The sequence below is a fragment of the Rhinolophus hipposideros genome, assembly GCF_964194185.1.
Source record: "Rhinolophus hipposideros genome assembly, chromosome: 23".
NCBI classification, from domain to species: domain Eukaryota; kingdom Metazoa; phylum Chordata; class Mammalia; order Chiroptera; family Rhinolophidae; genus Rhinolophus; species Rhinolophus hipposideros.
The window spans coordinates 42,972,110-42,987,566 of NC_138069.1; the positions used below are offsets into that span (position 1 = coordinate 42,972,110).

The window sequence follows — 15,457 nt, forward strand, 5'->3', positions numbered from 1 at the left end:
CTGAGCCTCACTTTTCTCATCAGCAACAACAGTGGGAGAAACACAGTGTTTCTTCTGGGCCACCGTCCCCGAAACCGGCCACATGACCTGGACTGCTGAACTTCCCTTCCGAGGCTCCGGGTCACCCCGTGACTACCACCTGCTCTGAGACATGAATTCCTTGGCTTTCGTCTCAGCCCAAGTGCCAGGCACGTCCCCGGGCCTGGGGTGCCCACTGCTGCTCTCTTGCCCGGTCCTCACAGGAGTTCTGGAACTGTCATCTATAGGATGGCAAAGGCATCTGAGCCCCTTTGGTCCTGAGCCCAGGATGAGGAGAGTTTTGAGACCACGGCCATGGTCCAGTGAGGGGGACAGACATACAGAGACAGGACCGTCCCATCTGATAGCGACATGCAGACGTCTTCATGAAATGGCCAAGGGCCTGGGGGGAGGAGAAGCCAGCGGGCCTGGGTCCCGGAGCGCGAGCAAGGCTCACCCCGGGGGTGATGTGAATGGCAGCTGCACTCATAAACTCCAAAGACGGGGACACCGAGTGTCCCTCAGCAGTGGAATAAACAAACGTGGTGTACGGAACATGGGAACACCAGTCAGCCAGGAGGAGTGCCCACGCCCGCCACCGCGCGTGTGGGCCTGAGGACACGACGCAGAGGGACACACACCGCGTGATCCCACGTGTACACCATGTCCAGGGCAAACTCACAGACAGCGCGTGCATCAGAAGCTGCCCGGGGCGGGGGAGGGGGAGGACGAGGCTGCTTGCTGGGCGTGGGTTTCAGTTTGGGAAGATGGAAAGTTCTGGATATGGACAGTGGGGACAGCTGTACAACAGTGTGGATGTGCTGAAAACCCCTGTACTGGACACTTACAAACCATGAGGACAGCAAATTTCACGTTGTATGTATTTTACCACAATACGAAACTAACCAACCAACCAGAACTAGAGCTGGGAGCTGGGCGTCAAGCCCATGGTCACCTGGCTGACCCAAGGTGGCCCCGAGGGCCTACCTGGTCTCCCTCCCAGGCCCTAGTCCTTTCGCTGGACGTCAGCCTGGCTCCTGGGACTGCGGCCTGCCTCGAGTGCCCCAAGCCCCCCCGATGCTGGGGTCCTAACCCTAGCACAGGGTCTGCAGGTCTGGGCTGGCTGGCTGTGTGATCCCCTCAACCCACCACATGACCATCTCCCCCCTCGGTGTCCAGACAGGGCCACCTGCCAGAGCGTGGCTGGAGCACTCCCTCCTCACAGAACCCACATGCCCTCCGCTGTGGCAGGCCCACCCCTCCCGAACACCGAGCCCCAGACACCGGCTCCCAGTGACCCTGTGGGACAGACTTTTGTGTAGAAAGGCCACTGCGACCTATGCCCCAGGCGTCTCATGTCACCTATCCTCATCGCACATGCAAATACTGCTGGACCATTCGAGAAAAATCTGGCTGAGCTAGACCCTAGGAGCTGTTACTGGTTTATAACGACAGCCTCTCCCAATTGCAGATGTCACCTGACGTGTTTGTGTGCGCTGGCCCGGCAGGCAGCCCAAACCTCCTTCCTCCACAAGCCTGGGCTTCTGTCCTGAGGGAATTCAGTCACTCTGGCCGGAAGCGTCACCCTTCTGACTCCCAGCAGATCTGAGCACAAGTCCACGCATCGGCCACCTCGCAGAATATAACTGTCTGCCGAGGGCAGTGTGATTCTCTGAGGGTACAGCCCCTCCGGCCAGAGGCCAGGGGGTGCTCTGGTTACCGAGGCTACGCTGGGCACCACCTGGTCTTGACATCTGACCAGACATCTCAGGTGCATTAGCTTGCAGAAGGGGAAGTCCTTGAAACAAACTCAGGGCCATGTCTCATCTAAAAGGGTAGAAACTGTGACCCACGTGGGTTTCTGAGACCCGAGAAGGGGCTGTTACCAGGAGTCAGGCGGACGCTGGCCCCGGGTCCACTGCCAAAGCCCAGGCAGGTGTGTGGGTGACAGGGCACACACATCGTCCCTGCAGACCTGAGGCTCACACCCCAACCCCCATGGAGGCAGCTGTATCGCTCCCTAGAGCAGGTCTGAGGACACGGTGCCGCCGGCTGTTCATCAAACCCCTTGAGTCTCAGAAGCAAGACCCAATCGCTCATTTCCGCCCGCGGCCAAGCCTGTGACCTGGACACCTCCCGCCCCGCCAGCACTGTGCCCTTCAATGACACTGGACACTGCTGGGCCCTGAGAGCACTGGGCCATGCCACTCGCCGTGGCTGCTGGCTGTAGGGAGGTGACGCCGGGGCTTACCGGCCTCGCCGACGAAGACCTCCACGGGCGCACTGGCCGGGCTCTCGCCGATGATGTTGTAGGCCGTCAGCAGCACCTCGTAGCGCCGGTACTTCTTCAGGTCTGCAGGTGACGGACATGGGTCAGCTTGTGAGGACCACCTCCCTCCCTGGGAACGCTCCCGGGGGGGACAGTGAGGTGTGTCTCCCAGAGGCCTGCGAGGGGCTGCCTCCGTGTTGCCTGCACACCCCTGGCCTCCGTCTCAGGGTCAGTGATGAGCGGCCACCCGAGGAAGTAGGGACCCGTCCCACCCTGCACTCGGCCCTCTCCTAAGGGGAAGCATGTGGGCTACAGGGTGCGGTCGAGGTTTGCCTTCTGGTGTAGAATCTCGCCTTAAAAGGAAGAACAGATGAGTGAGAGCCTGGCACTTAATATGTATCTAGGCAAACCAAAGTCCTTTGTGTTTTTAATGACTGTGTCCTGGGAAGAAAGGGGGTGTGAGGTCACGGGTATAGAATTACACAGGGCAGGTGGCCAAGCGTAAGAGACGTGCCAGAAGTAGCTGACTTTTACAGGAAACATTCTGGAAGGTTCTCCCAATGGATAACATTGCTTCATCAGTAGCTTGGCTTTCCTAAGGCCCCTGTCTGGTCCCCTGGGTGAGCGGTGTGAATGGTGACAGGCTGGGCCTGTGTGTCTCGCCTCCTAGCAAGCTACTAGCCCAGCGAAGGTTCAATGAGTCAGAAACCTACGTGCTCCCATGGCCGCTCCCAGAAATGCCAACGAGGTTGTGCCCATGTGGCTGAGTGGGACTGCTGCAGCTGTACTGCCCTGCAGAGAACCCACTGGAGGTGGCCTCGGGACCCATAGCAGCCTGGCCTGTTAGTCTCCACCCGGGGCTTGAGTGGCTGCTGAGTCCACAGAAGGAGAAGGGGACACTGGGAGTCAGCTGAGACAAACCAGGGGGCCGTGCACAAGCTGCAAGGGTTGGGCCAGCCTGCCGTTCTTCATAACCCGTAACTCTGGCCTGGAGCGAGAGCTGCGAGGGAGCCCTCCTCTCTGGAGCCGGTCTCCACTAACTCTGTGGCTGCTCCTCAGTGAGGTCATGGGAGAATGAGGAAATGGGCTCATGAGTGAGGGGTTGGCGGGTGACTGGACAACAACTGGTGGATAAAGCCATGTTTAGGACAACACAGGGCTCGCGTGAATCCTGCCCAGCCCTCCAGGCTGGGTCAGCTGCCTGCAGGGTGGTGGTGGTGACAAGCCTGCACACAGCAGGGCCTCGGAAAGGGCCAGCTCCTGCTCGTCCCCTTCCGTTCTGACAAAGTGCTCTGTACTGCCCTGAATCCCACTGTGGACCCCTCAGACCTGCACTGGTTCTTGAAACCCACTCCCAGCTAGGAATCCACAGGGAAGCAACATGACTTGCTAAAGAGGAAGGGAGGACGAAGGCATAAGGGAGTGGGGCACCAGTACACACGCTACGGCAGGGTGAGCCCTGAAGTGAGATGAGCCAGACACAGAAGGGCACACGCTGCGTGATTCCACTCATACGAGTGGAGTCAAGTTCACAGAGACAGGAAGTAGATGGTGGTGCCAGGGGCTGGGGGGAGGGGAGGGAAAAGGGGAGGGAGACTCACTGTTTAACGGGGACAGAGTTTCAGTTTGGGAAGATGAGAAAGTTCTAGAGATGAACGGTGGGGATGGTTACACAACAATGCAAATGTACCTAATGTCACTGAACTGGACACTTAAAAAAAAAAAAGTCGACAGAAGCAGAGAGGAGATCTTGCTGAATCCGACTTTCTGTCTCAAACTTGAAGACCAGATGGTCAGTACACCCCGTTTCCCAGCCTCTGGTTCTAGAAGTTTCCTTTCCTGTCTCCCTGGTGCTGTTACGAGCGGGGAATTCCAGAAGTTAGAGCCATCCATCCTAGCTGGTTTGCACCGGGTCCACTGCGAGGCCCGCTGGCCCGGCTTCGGGTCGCAGTGGCTTCCTGCTGCCAGGGGTGGGCACTTACGTGTTAACTCGTACGTCGTTAGAGAGGAGCTGCTGTTCACAGTCTTGAAGCTGCTCTGGGCTGTTAGGGGAAGCAGAGCAGAAAGGTGGTGAGCATGTAGGGGGCAGCGGTGCAAACAACCACGTGCGGCAGGAATGGAGCTGGTGCTGGGCTCGAACCAGCACCCGCAGGGCCGCTGCCAAGGCCATGAAGGCCCTGCTCCCGCACTGCACGTGTTGTCAGCGCCCTGGGGCAACTGCACTTCTTCATAAACAGCCAGGCTCCTGCCAGAGACAGGAGCCCACTCCTCTGCTTAAGTGACCAAATTAGTGTCTGGCACAATGTCACGCAAAGTGACGCTACAGAAGACATGGAAATGGGCTTCTCCCCAGGCAGCGCCTTCTCCAGATACCCTGTGGCAGGTATGGTGACCAGCTTACCTGCGCTCAGGTAAGAGGCCGTCTCTGACGGGGACGCACTAACCACAAGTGGAGGGCACGGTGACCAGGTGTACTGACCCCACTGCACCCTGGTTCCTGTCATTTCATTGCTTTAATTTTGTACAAGGCCCGGGGAGATGGTGAGTGTTGTCAGCAAGGACCCTGGGCGCTGCTGAGGGTGTGGGAGACAAGCGACCCTTTCCTTCCACAACACCCGTCCAGGTATGGTGTGGGGGGGTCAAGCTGCAGCCCCGAGACGGCAAGGGGAGAGGCCCGTGGTGAGAACCAGCTGCTGCCCGTCAGCACGTGAGACCCTGGCGGTGTGGCCAGGTGCACCAGAGACCCCACCATCGTGTGCTGCCCAGCAAGGACAAGGCAGAGGCTCGTGACACAATGGGAGCTGGCAGAGCAAGAATTTCTGCAGCCACTCTCTCACTCTGTCCCCGGCACATGGATGTCAAAGGGCAAAAAGTATTTTCTGTGACACCATTTGGGGCACACCAGGAAAGGAGACCGCTTTAACCTTCCTTCCCAGAGAAGGCGAGGTGGGAGAGTAGCAGCCTCCCCAGAAGTCCCAGGAGGTGCCATGGTGGCTGTCAGAGCCAGGGCCAGGGACCCTGGCAGAGTACAGGTGACCAGGCAGATCAGCCCGGGGAGGAGAGACGCCACTGGCTCCTCGGCCCCACGTGGAGGGCCGAGCGCTGTGACGACGGTGGAGCCTGCCCACAACTAGTCCTGGTCAGTGCCACAGGTTCCCCCTGCTTCCTGGCCTCCATCTCACCTCGCGACATGCTCCACTCAGAGTGGTGGCACTGCTGTCCCTGCACAGCCTGGCTTCTTCTCCTTCCCAGCCGCACGCCGCCAGCCTCACACTGTGGCCCTGCTCCTGACTGGCTGACCACCCCCACTGTGTCCCTTACCTCTTCCTTCCTCCCCACCGTTTAATTTTGCCATTACCACCTGTCAGTCACACCTTTCCTTTCACATCCTCCTCAGTGAAATCCTGGCAATCCGCCTCAAAGAGCTCCTCTTCCACGAGGCCTCCCTTGATTGCTGCTAGGTGGCGGCCCCCCCACGGCATTTCCTGGCACACCTTGCAGGAGCACACGGTTACCTGGGGACCTCCCTGCTGACCCAGAGGCTAGAGTGGTGGTACTTGTGCTGGGAGGAGGGCAGGCAGCTCACCTGTGAGCTCGGTCCGTAAGGCCGAGGGAGTTTTGAGCGTCTTGGGCTCGGTGGCGGAGGCTGCCTCGTACTCCAGCTCCCGGTAGTAGATCCTGTACCCCTGGAGGAGGCCGTTCAGGCTTTCGTCGCGTGGAGGCTGCAAGGACATCACCAGTCAGCCCTCAGAAGGTGACTTCAGTCAAGTTTAATTAGCCAAGTGCCAGGAGGAACTCAGTCATCCACACAGATGGTTGTCAGTTGTTTACAAGGAAAAGGCAGGTGTCACATTCGTGAGGAGGAGCATGGGGACTCCTCGGTGCAGAACAGGCCCAGGCTCTCTGGGGCCTGGGTGGGGACACGGGCGTCTCACCCCACGTCCAGCGGAGGACGTGAATGAGCCCAGGGCCAAGGCAGGGCTGTGGCAGGTCACAGAGGGTGAGGGAGCTGCCCTCCCCTGGCCAACCCAGAACTGCAGGGGAGCCACGGACGTGGCCTGGCCCCACCCGTCTGGTCTGTCCACCCAGGCTTGTGGCAGCGCACAGACCTCTCTGTGTGCCAAGGTCACCCTCACTGTCCCCAACTCACACCTAAGACTGACATCCCTGCTGAGACAATGAAAAGATCCGAAATGCTTTGTAAGACAAGGGACATCTGGACACAGACACAGGGAGAATGTCACGTGAGGACAGACATGGGAGAGACGCGGCTAGGAGTCGGAAGCACCCGAAGCTGGACGAGGCAGGGAAGGCTCCTTTCCTGCAGATTTCAGGGCCAGCTCACACCTGGATTGTGGCTGTCTGGCCTCGGTTGGAACCGTGAGGGAACTCCTTTCTGTTGTTCTAAGCCCCCAGTGTGGTTTCTTTCACGGCAGCCCCAGGACACACACACCCTTGCTGCCTAAACACACTACTCAACGGTTATGACCTGAGCCCACGGCCCCAAAGTCTGGGCCCTCCAGAGGAATCCTCCTCTGAGAAGTCTTGCTCCTCACTCGCAGTGCCTGACTGGGCAATGCCGTGTCCTTTGTTCTCCACACTACCCCCCAAGGCCGCCCAGACAACAAGGCCCACTTGCACTGACATGGGGTTCGACGTGGCACACTCACGCGTGTACAGAGGAACACGCATGCGCGGTCTATGCAGGGTGTTCTCAGAAACGAGCTCTGCTACCTGCAAATTCAGCCAGGGCACTGAATGCAGGGCAGTCGGTGTCCTCCAAAGATGCTTCCTGGGTCCTTTGTGATGCCCTCAACTCATGCAAACAGTGACTGCATGGCATTTCCCCCCTCAGATGCCCAAGCGTTTGACGGGAAAACTCGAGTGGACTTGCCACGTGTGTCCTTCTCATCACAGGGGCCCAACACATCGTCTCAGGGGACACATGAGACCCCAGGGTGTGAATGCCCCCTCAGTGAGTGTCGACACCAGCCCCTCCTCAGCGCGCTGCAAGGTCCATGGCTCACCTGTCTGTTTGCTGCCGTCCACACGGGCCACGCCGGGGAACTGGCCCTGCCAGGCCTTTGGACACTGGCTCTGAGTGCCCGTGCCGGACGGTGGGACAGCGTGACTCAGGGTGAGGGCTGTGAGCAGGAGGGGCTGTTTCCAGGCCTTAGCAGCAGAGCAGGCCTTGGTCTGCCTCCAGCCCCTCCTGTTCTGGCTCCGGCCGCCTTCGCAGGACTGGGGCTCCCTGTGGTCACCGAGGACACTCAGGCTAGAAGACCCGAGCCCACGGACTTGGGTGCCAGGTCAGTCTCTTTGTTTTGCTTCCTCCCTCACGGGGTTGCCAGATTTAGCCAACAGAAATACAGCGCCCAGTCACATGCCCATCTCGCAGTCACTTGATCTGAAATTCACACTGACTTGGGCAGGGGCCTTTGTCTGCAGCCCTGCTCCCTCTGCCTTTCATCTGCAGACCGGGCCCTCCTGGTGGGCTGTGTGGGTGGCGCAGGAGACCAGTAGAGCGCAGGCCCCGGGGCACACAGTGGGGCTGCACCCACCTGTCCAGGGCCGTCCCTCAACCAGGACCGGGAGAGAGCCCTCTGCCCTGTCACCCAACAGGTTCCCAGGGCTTCTCACACTTACCAGGAAAACAGAATGGAACCCACATGGGACCAGAGAGCCAGGAGCTCAGGAAGCCGAGGGCGTCAGAAGAGGGAGAGCTGGTGAGACACCCGAGGTTTCACTGGGGAGCAGGAGAGAGGCTGTATTTTTTTGTTGTGGATTTCAGTTTACACAGTTTCATCCTTTTCTATCCATTTTGATAGACAAGACCTCAGTGTTCAAGGTGCCTGAAGGGTCCCGATGAGGGTACATCGCCCAGCGTCCCTTCCGGCTGTTCCTCTGCCCCCTCTCCAGCCGTCCCAGGACTGCAGGACTTCAGCCCTTCCTAAGAAGGGGGTGTGGCCGACACGGTTTGTTTTCAGATTCCTCCCTCTAGAGTTCACAGAGCTGTTCTCAGAGGCGCTTTTAGGTCTCCTCCCCTTTAAGAATGGGTTCCGCGTGGTACAGGCAGATGGCAGCCAATGTTCCTGATAGCTGGTGCCATAGAGTGTCGGCACGAGGGCCTCACAGTGGACATGAGACTGAGATGGAAACCGTATGTGCGCACGCACGCGGGTACATGGTATGTGCACACAGTGCGTGTATACGGTGACTGTCTCTTCCTAAGAGCAGAAGGCCACGCTGGCCAGTTCCTCTCCATCCCTACTCCTGGTTTGCTCCTTGGCCACAGCTGAGACTCCATTTTAACCCTTATTCTGTGGGGCATTCTCTAAACACCTGCCACTACATTGTGACCCAAGGCTTATTGAACGTCCTTCTTTAAAAACTGCAAGATGGAAAAGCCGATGAATAAGAATGAAAAAGAGACATTTCTCTGCACCGTCATCTACCGTCACAGAAAAGGGACAGCGAGTGACCCCTGCACTGAGGGCACAGTGGAAAAGTTCCCCAGGGCTCTTAGGCTACCTGGATCAGCCTGAGAGCGCAGTGCCCTGTCCCTCCCTCGGGACTGCAGGTTGCTGCACAGACGTGGGCCCTGAGGGAGGGAGGGGAGCCCCAGGCCCCCAAGTGCCCTGCAGCAAAGCAGGCAGGCCCTCAGACGGGCACCGCCATCAGTGCAGACCTGCTCGGCCCTGCCTTCTCGTGCTTACCCCACGTCCATATATCCTAGGCCTGGAAGATAGAGGGGCAGGGATAGAGGCAGCAATGCTGAGCTCACAGGTCCTTCCAGCCAAGGAGACAGGATGCTTTCGCGATGTGAGGGGAAGAGGCCAAACCCTGTGCCCCACGGGCAGCATCTCCACTTGGTGCCAGGTTCACTGACGGCTGTACCAGAAAACCCCTCGCATCCCCCCAGCAGGAGCCATCCAGGCCTGGGGAGGGCACGGGCGCACAGCCCAGAGGGTAGCCTCTCTACAGCCTGCAGCTGGTCCAGGCCTCACAAAGGTCAGGCTGACTCCACGGAGATTCCCGGGGCCTGCATGGGATTCTGAACCGGGTTTCACCACATTTCTACTCCTAGAGTTTGGAATAAACCTGTATGTCATTTATGAAAGAGGCCTCTATGACTGTGGATGTCCTGGGAGCATACGGGCCACTCCATGTGACACATGGAGAATTCTAGAAGTGATGGGCTGAGCTCAGTCTCTGCTTGACTGGTCAACCTCCCCGGCTCAACCCGTATCCGAAACAGGCAGAAGGCTGGCTGGCTGGTCTCTACAGTGTTCATGACTCTAAACAGAAGGTACGCTCTGCACACGCAGCCCTCAGCTCTGGCCACACCTAAAGTTTCTGCCTCTGTCCTCACTGGAGGGCGAGGCCATGTCTATTCATTCCTATCTCCCCACAGCACCTGTGACAGGCTGTGGACACAGCAGGTGCTCAATGCTTGTGGGAGGGAGCTGGATTTGCTGAAGTCCAAGGTGACCCCATCTATGGTTAATTCCATCCTGGACTAGCCATCTGCATGGGCAGATGCTTGATAGGAACTGGGAGCCCTTCCTAAAAGCGTCTGCCCTCTGCCTACTGCACTTCAGAAATCCTACTAGCAGACTCTCTGGGGCCCTGAGGGTTTTTTCAGCCTGCAAAGCCTCTGTTAAAATGCAATGACCGTGCAAAAGTGCATGTGGGCTTATCACCCAACAGAGCAACAGGCAGAGGACAGTGAGCGGGGGACGATGCCAGAAGGATGATGGCAGGCATGCTGGAGGTAGCAGGGTTGGGTGGCAGAACAGGCACGGATATGGAGGAGGCGGGACCCCCAGGAAGAGCCTCATTCCTTCCAGACATCAGCACAGGGACAGGCAGGGATCAGCACAGCGGCCACCTCTCCCTCTCTACAGGTAGGGGGCTGGGGCTTAGGGACGTTCAACACCGCACCCAGGGTCCTGTGGTGAGTAGAGGCAGAGCTGGAACTCAAGGGCAAACCTATTCCCATGACTTCCATTTCCTGGACCGTAGAACAAGGATGCCCCGATGCCTTCAGGACTAGCTCCCCGTGGTTCAGGGCGCACAGGGGGCCCCAGGGAAGCTGGCTCCATGTACGTCCCTCAAAGCGCAGCATTGACTCCCAGGGCTGTCACACCTCTGCTCCTTAGGTGGCTGTGCATGAAACCTGGCTCCCCTCCCTGCCTTTTGACCAGGGGATGTCTGTTCATCCTGCAAACACACGTGCTTGTCACCCTCCACCTCCCTCACACAGGGCCAGTTGCTCCCCCTCGCTGTGTCCTGCTCACTCTTGCCTCATAGAGCTCAGCACACTAGATGGCATCTGTCTCGTTCACTTTTGCGTGCCCAGCACCCTACACTGGAGCTGGTCCTCTGCAGATGATGGTGCAAGTGGTGAGAAAAGGGACAAACCCCACCATGTCCTGAAGACGCCCCGCTGCCTCATTCTCCTGTGCAGGTGGCTGCAGCACCTCTCTTAGGAGGGTGTCTATTGCAAAACTGTCCATCCTCTGACAAGTCCATCAGGCACCATGTGACCTATTGCTTGGGATGTCTTCTTTGCTGGGAAAAGCCTCAAAATCCACGTGGAGAAATCTGCAGCCGCATGGGGGGAATTACATTTGCGTGACAGGCTGTGTGACCCTTTGGGAAGTTTCAGAACAGCCAGATCAAATGCTGTGATCAGACGTTAATGCCTGTTATGAGCTGCACCAGTGTGTACACAGCGCCACCACTGTCTAGAACACAAACGCAAATCCCTAGATTTCAAATAGCACTGGACCCCATGAAAGGAGAGCTTGATTCTCTTCCTACAAGAATCAAACCTGATTGGATGTGACAGAGGAGCCATTTAAATGGGTCGGCAGCCTTGAAATTACAGGTGGTGTTTGCATTTTTAAACAAATTATTAAAAAATAAAAAGGGTTTACAGGTGAAACATTTCATTTGGGATCCAAATTTACATTTAAACATAGTTTCTTTGTCTTGTTTGTTCGGGTTTAGTAAATTACTCATAATTTTAATAATACTCATACACCAGTTGCCTGGCAGTTGACAGGCATTTATTTTTACAGGACATTGTATTGACCACCTCCTGCTCTGAGCTTCCTGCCATTAGTTGGTTCTATTTGGGCTTGGAGGGGACAGCTGATAGAAACTTATGCCACATTCTGTCAGTGCATCTGCCAGCCACGAGGCGGTCCTACTGCAACTGAGGGGCTTGGAACCCCAAGTGCTTGGGAGGCAGGATGGTGGGGGGCTGATGACCGGGGCCATATTCACAGCCACTTGTGTGGAGGCGATGATGTGTCACAGCCCTGGGCACTGCCTTTATAGTAAAGGAGCTTACCTAGTTACTGACAAGCCATGTGCCACGTCTACAAAGAAAATGCTAATTTTCTGGTAGAATTTAGTGCAGTACAAGGGGCCAATCTTCTTTTGGTTGATTACATTAGTGGAGGGTAGGAAATAGAAGCACTTGGGACTCTGAATTTCCACTTTGAGTGTTTCCCCCTTTCACCACAGATCCTGATGGATGTCAGGGGTGGCAGCCTTAAGGCCTTGGATCAGAGACCTTGCAAACACCTCAGAGGTCACCTCTGACCTCCTTGTTTTGTAGAGGAGGAACTGGGGCCAGATTCTCAAGGTCACAGTTGTCTAAGGGAAACCAGGGCCTGCCGACCTACAGTCAGGCCCTTTTGTCACTTTCCGGGGGCACTGGGTGGGGGGGGTTTGGGGAGGGACTCAGGGGACATGGCTTCCCAGAGGCAGGGGTGGGAGCCCGGCTGATGCTTTCTTGGTCCCCACCCAAGTCCCCAACACTCTGGTGAAGTTGAAAATTACAGAATATCACAGCGGAGAATTCCCAGTTTCACTGGAAGACACTTGGAAATGTCTTGTCATCACATTTAAAGGTTACTAACACCTCTGAGAAGCTGTCACTTAGCAATGGAGAAGTCATGGCGAAGTGGCCACAATTACTCCATGAATCCTTGAAGGAGATCACGCACTCTCAGCAGAAACCTAGGTGATTGAAACCCTGCTCTCCATCCCGAGTAAGTGGAAGTGCCAGTTATATTAGGTTGAACTATATGAAATCACCACTCTGTGCCTCCCATAGTCAAATTTCATATGATTCGACCTAATACTGAGGTCATCAAGTTGTGACATAACTGGAGGAAGCAGAAACTTGTGGTAGTTAGTTACCAACTTTACAGACTAGGAAGCATTCCCTCGTCGGTTCTTCCAACACTCCCACCCCGGTCTTCCAGCTCCGATTTCCCTCCCAGTACCCCCAGCTCCCGTCAGCTTCAAGATTCTCCCAGCCAGGTGTCTACATGGTCCCCGAGAAGGCTGTTCCCCAGGAAGGCTTCAGCAGCTGGGAGTGCTCCCAGCTCGGCAGTGCTCACCCCCTCTCCCTCCTCGGCTGCAGCCCTCGCCCAGGGGGGTCTCCAGCATACTCTGTCCTCCTGCCTGTGGAGCTGCTCACTGCCACACCCAGAAGCATTCTATTTAGAACAAGTTCCCTGAGGGCCTCCTCTAGGTTTCCTGGCATTTCTGTCCCAAAGGAGCCCCCTTCAGCATTCTCTCGTGCCAGCCTCGTGCACAAGGGCAAGACACAGCCTTTTACACTCTCCTTGGCCAAGTCTATACCACCGCTTTGCTCTAGGCCTCCAGCATCACTGGGGCCCCTTTGTCTCCTCCCTCATGCAGAGTCTGGATGCAGTGCTGGCATTCTCCTAGAGATCTCATCAACCTCCAGGAAGAATGTCATGCCCACACAGACCACCCTCTCCATGCCCAGCTCACAGTGGGCACTCTTAGGCAGCCACCATCTCACCGAGGCTCTGAACACAGACCACAGCGCCTGCCCTCTGCCTCCTGTACCCACAGCCCCTGTAGGCACGGCACCCCATCCCCAGAATGGCGGCCCCCATTCTGGCCTCAGGAGCTCTCCTTGTTAGCTGGAAGCTTCTCCATGCTCTCATCACTGATCCCGGCCCCTGCCCATGGGTTTGTTGCACCTGCCCAGACCAGCTACGGCCGTGCTCCTGAACCGAGACCCCTGCCTGAGCCCTGTCCCCCAGACGCTGCCAGCACCCTCATTCGGGTGGCCCTGGGGCTGGGCAGTCTTTCTTCTTGAAGAAAGAAGAAGAAAGACTGGAGAGCAGTCTTTCTTAACAGTTCTGCCTCTGTTATTTTTGTCCTCAATGTATCTCATTGTTAGCAAAAAGTACTGAAATTGGAAATAAGGCAGAGAGGGCAGCGTGTCCTCTCAGTGTCAGAACAGAGTGTTGTTTAATGGCCCACCAGGATCACTGGATTATCCAGGAGAATGTGCCTCTGTTTGACTGGGTGTGCACCGGGCCCTGTCACCTTCACCTAGTGTCTAGACGTTCAGTTCCCGACACTGCACCAGCCTTGCCACCCTGCTCTCCTCCATAGTGAGCTGAGCTCAAGTTCTCTGTGTGTTTGCTTGACGGACATACTTTTACTGTTCTGGGAATTATACCTGGACACCATTTTCCCTCCCAGTTTGCAAGCCGACTGCTGTCTGGCTCTCAAACAGCTGACATGGCCCGGCCTGCAGTCAGGTGCCAACCACCATGATGCTGAGAGTGCCGATGTTGAGCACATGGAGTTTGATGAGACCCCATGGGACCCGGGCCTTACCTGCCACTGTATCAGAACAGAGGAGGTGGTGTGTGGCGTCACCGAGACGAAGCTTGGAGGCTCTCCCGGAACTGAAATCCAAGGAAGAAGAAACAAGGATTAGAAGTAACCAGCGCCATTCTGGGGCGAGCTCCCCAGGGCATGGGCAGCTGACGAGCCAACCCCGCTCATCTGTGGATGTGCTTCTCCCACCTGCACAGCCTGTAGGTGGGAGCAGCAGAGAAGGGACCCGGTCCTAACAGTGTGGCCACGTCCCCTAGAGGCAGACCCACACTGACACACACAGGGGAGGCCACGTGTGCCAGTGGACATGCCGGAAACACCTGCTCGGAGAGCCTTCCTAAGGGCCCCAGATTTGCTCACGGCCCGCGCCCCCTCCCTTGATGAGAGCGTCATTTTGTTTTGTTTTGTTTTTGAGATTCTTAGATCAGAGCAACTTCTGAACTGCACAGACGATCAAGCCAGGTCATAATGCTCTTGGGTTTGAACACTGCTGTAATCGTCACGAAAGGAGGCTGACCGCTGGGGCTGGAAGGTCGGCCCTGTTCTGGGGACTGGTGGTGGCTCTCTCTGCTTTGCTCTCTGGAGGGACAAGGTTCGTTTGACCCCTGCCTGTGGCCGTGCCCTGCACTCTGGAAACTAAAACTTTCCTGTCTGCGTCAGACCCAGCCGGCCTTCCTGACACCCCTTCCCTACGTGCCCCACGTCCTATCGTTCTGAATTGACCTTTTTATGGCTCCCCCACTGTCAGATCCTGAGACCCAATACATATTAAATGTTCAAAACACATCACTGACGGAATAATTTAGGATGTTCTCCCCATCCTGCTCCACCTGTGTGCCTGGCATGCCCACTCCACTCACCACCCAGGACACCTGCTCCATGAGTCTCCTCTGGACCTGCCAGGCCCCCCCCCCACCTGGGACAAGCCTGTGTCACCCCCCCACCCCCGCCCTCTGAGGGATTGCTCTCTAGTCCAGGCCCTGGGCCTCCTGCTGCTCTAAAGTCAGTGGTGAACCCTTCCCCAGCTTTCCTGATCACATTTGACTGTGATTACAGGGGCATCTTGGTAGACTAAGCATTGTAATAAGAAAATGTTTTTTTTTCAGCAAATGAGAGGAAGCAGAGTTTGCCACCCCGAAATATGCCTTTTTGGGATATTGTTTTAAGCTGGTGATTTTTTAAGAAATGAAAAACTTAAGAAGAGCCTTTTACTGTCCCCACCAACCTGCCTAGAGAAATTCAGATAGAAAGACCCGCTGAAAGGAAGAGCAATCCCCTTAGCTTCGCGTGAGCTGCGTGAGGCAGGCAGAGGACCTGCAAGCCTGTTTGTAGACACCCCTCTGGGTACCACTGTGTCTGGGGGTGTGGTGAGACATGCTTACCACGTTTTCTCCTTCTCATCTCCCTGTGGGTTGCCTACGTCCCCTGAGAATCCCAGACTCCTGCCTCCCTCTCCTTAGTCCAGAATGGCGTATAAGCAAG

At 56.6% G+C, this 15,457-nt stretch overlaps 1 protein-coding gene across 1 annotated transcript in view; it reads right to left on the minus strand.

Annotated features, from left to right (window-relative positions):
* SDK1 (sidekick cell adhesion molecule 1) overlaps window positions 1-15,457 on the minus strand; it is a gene marked incomplete at its 5' end in the record, with an annotated part of 671,475 nt that overhangs the window by 48,854 nt on the left and 607,164 nt on the right. Inside the window, 4 exons of the mRNA XM_081035288.1 lie at window positions 2,270-2,371; window positions 4,270-4,329; window positions 5,874-6,009; window positions 13,973-14,043. Of these exons, the coding sequence (XP_080891414.1) occupies window positions 2,270-2,371; window positions 4,270-4,329; window positions 5,874-6,009; window positions 13,973-14,043 (369 nt within the window). The remainder of the gene's footprint in view (window positions 1-2,269; window positions 2,372-4,269; window positions 4,330-5,873; window positions 6,010-13,972; window positions 14,044-15,457) is intronic.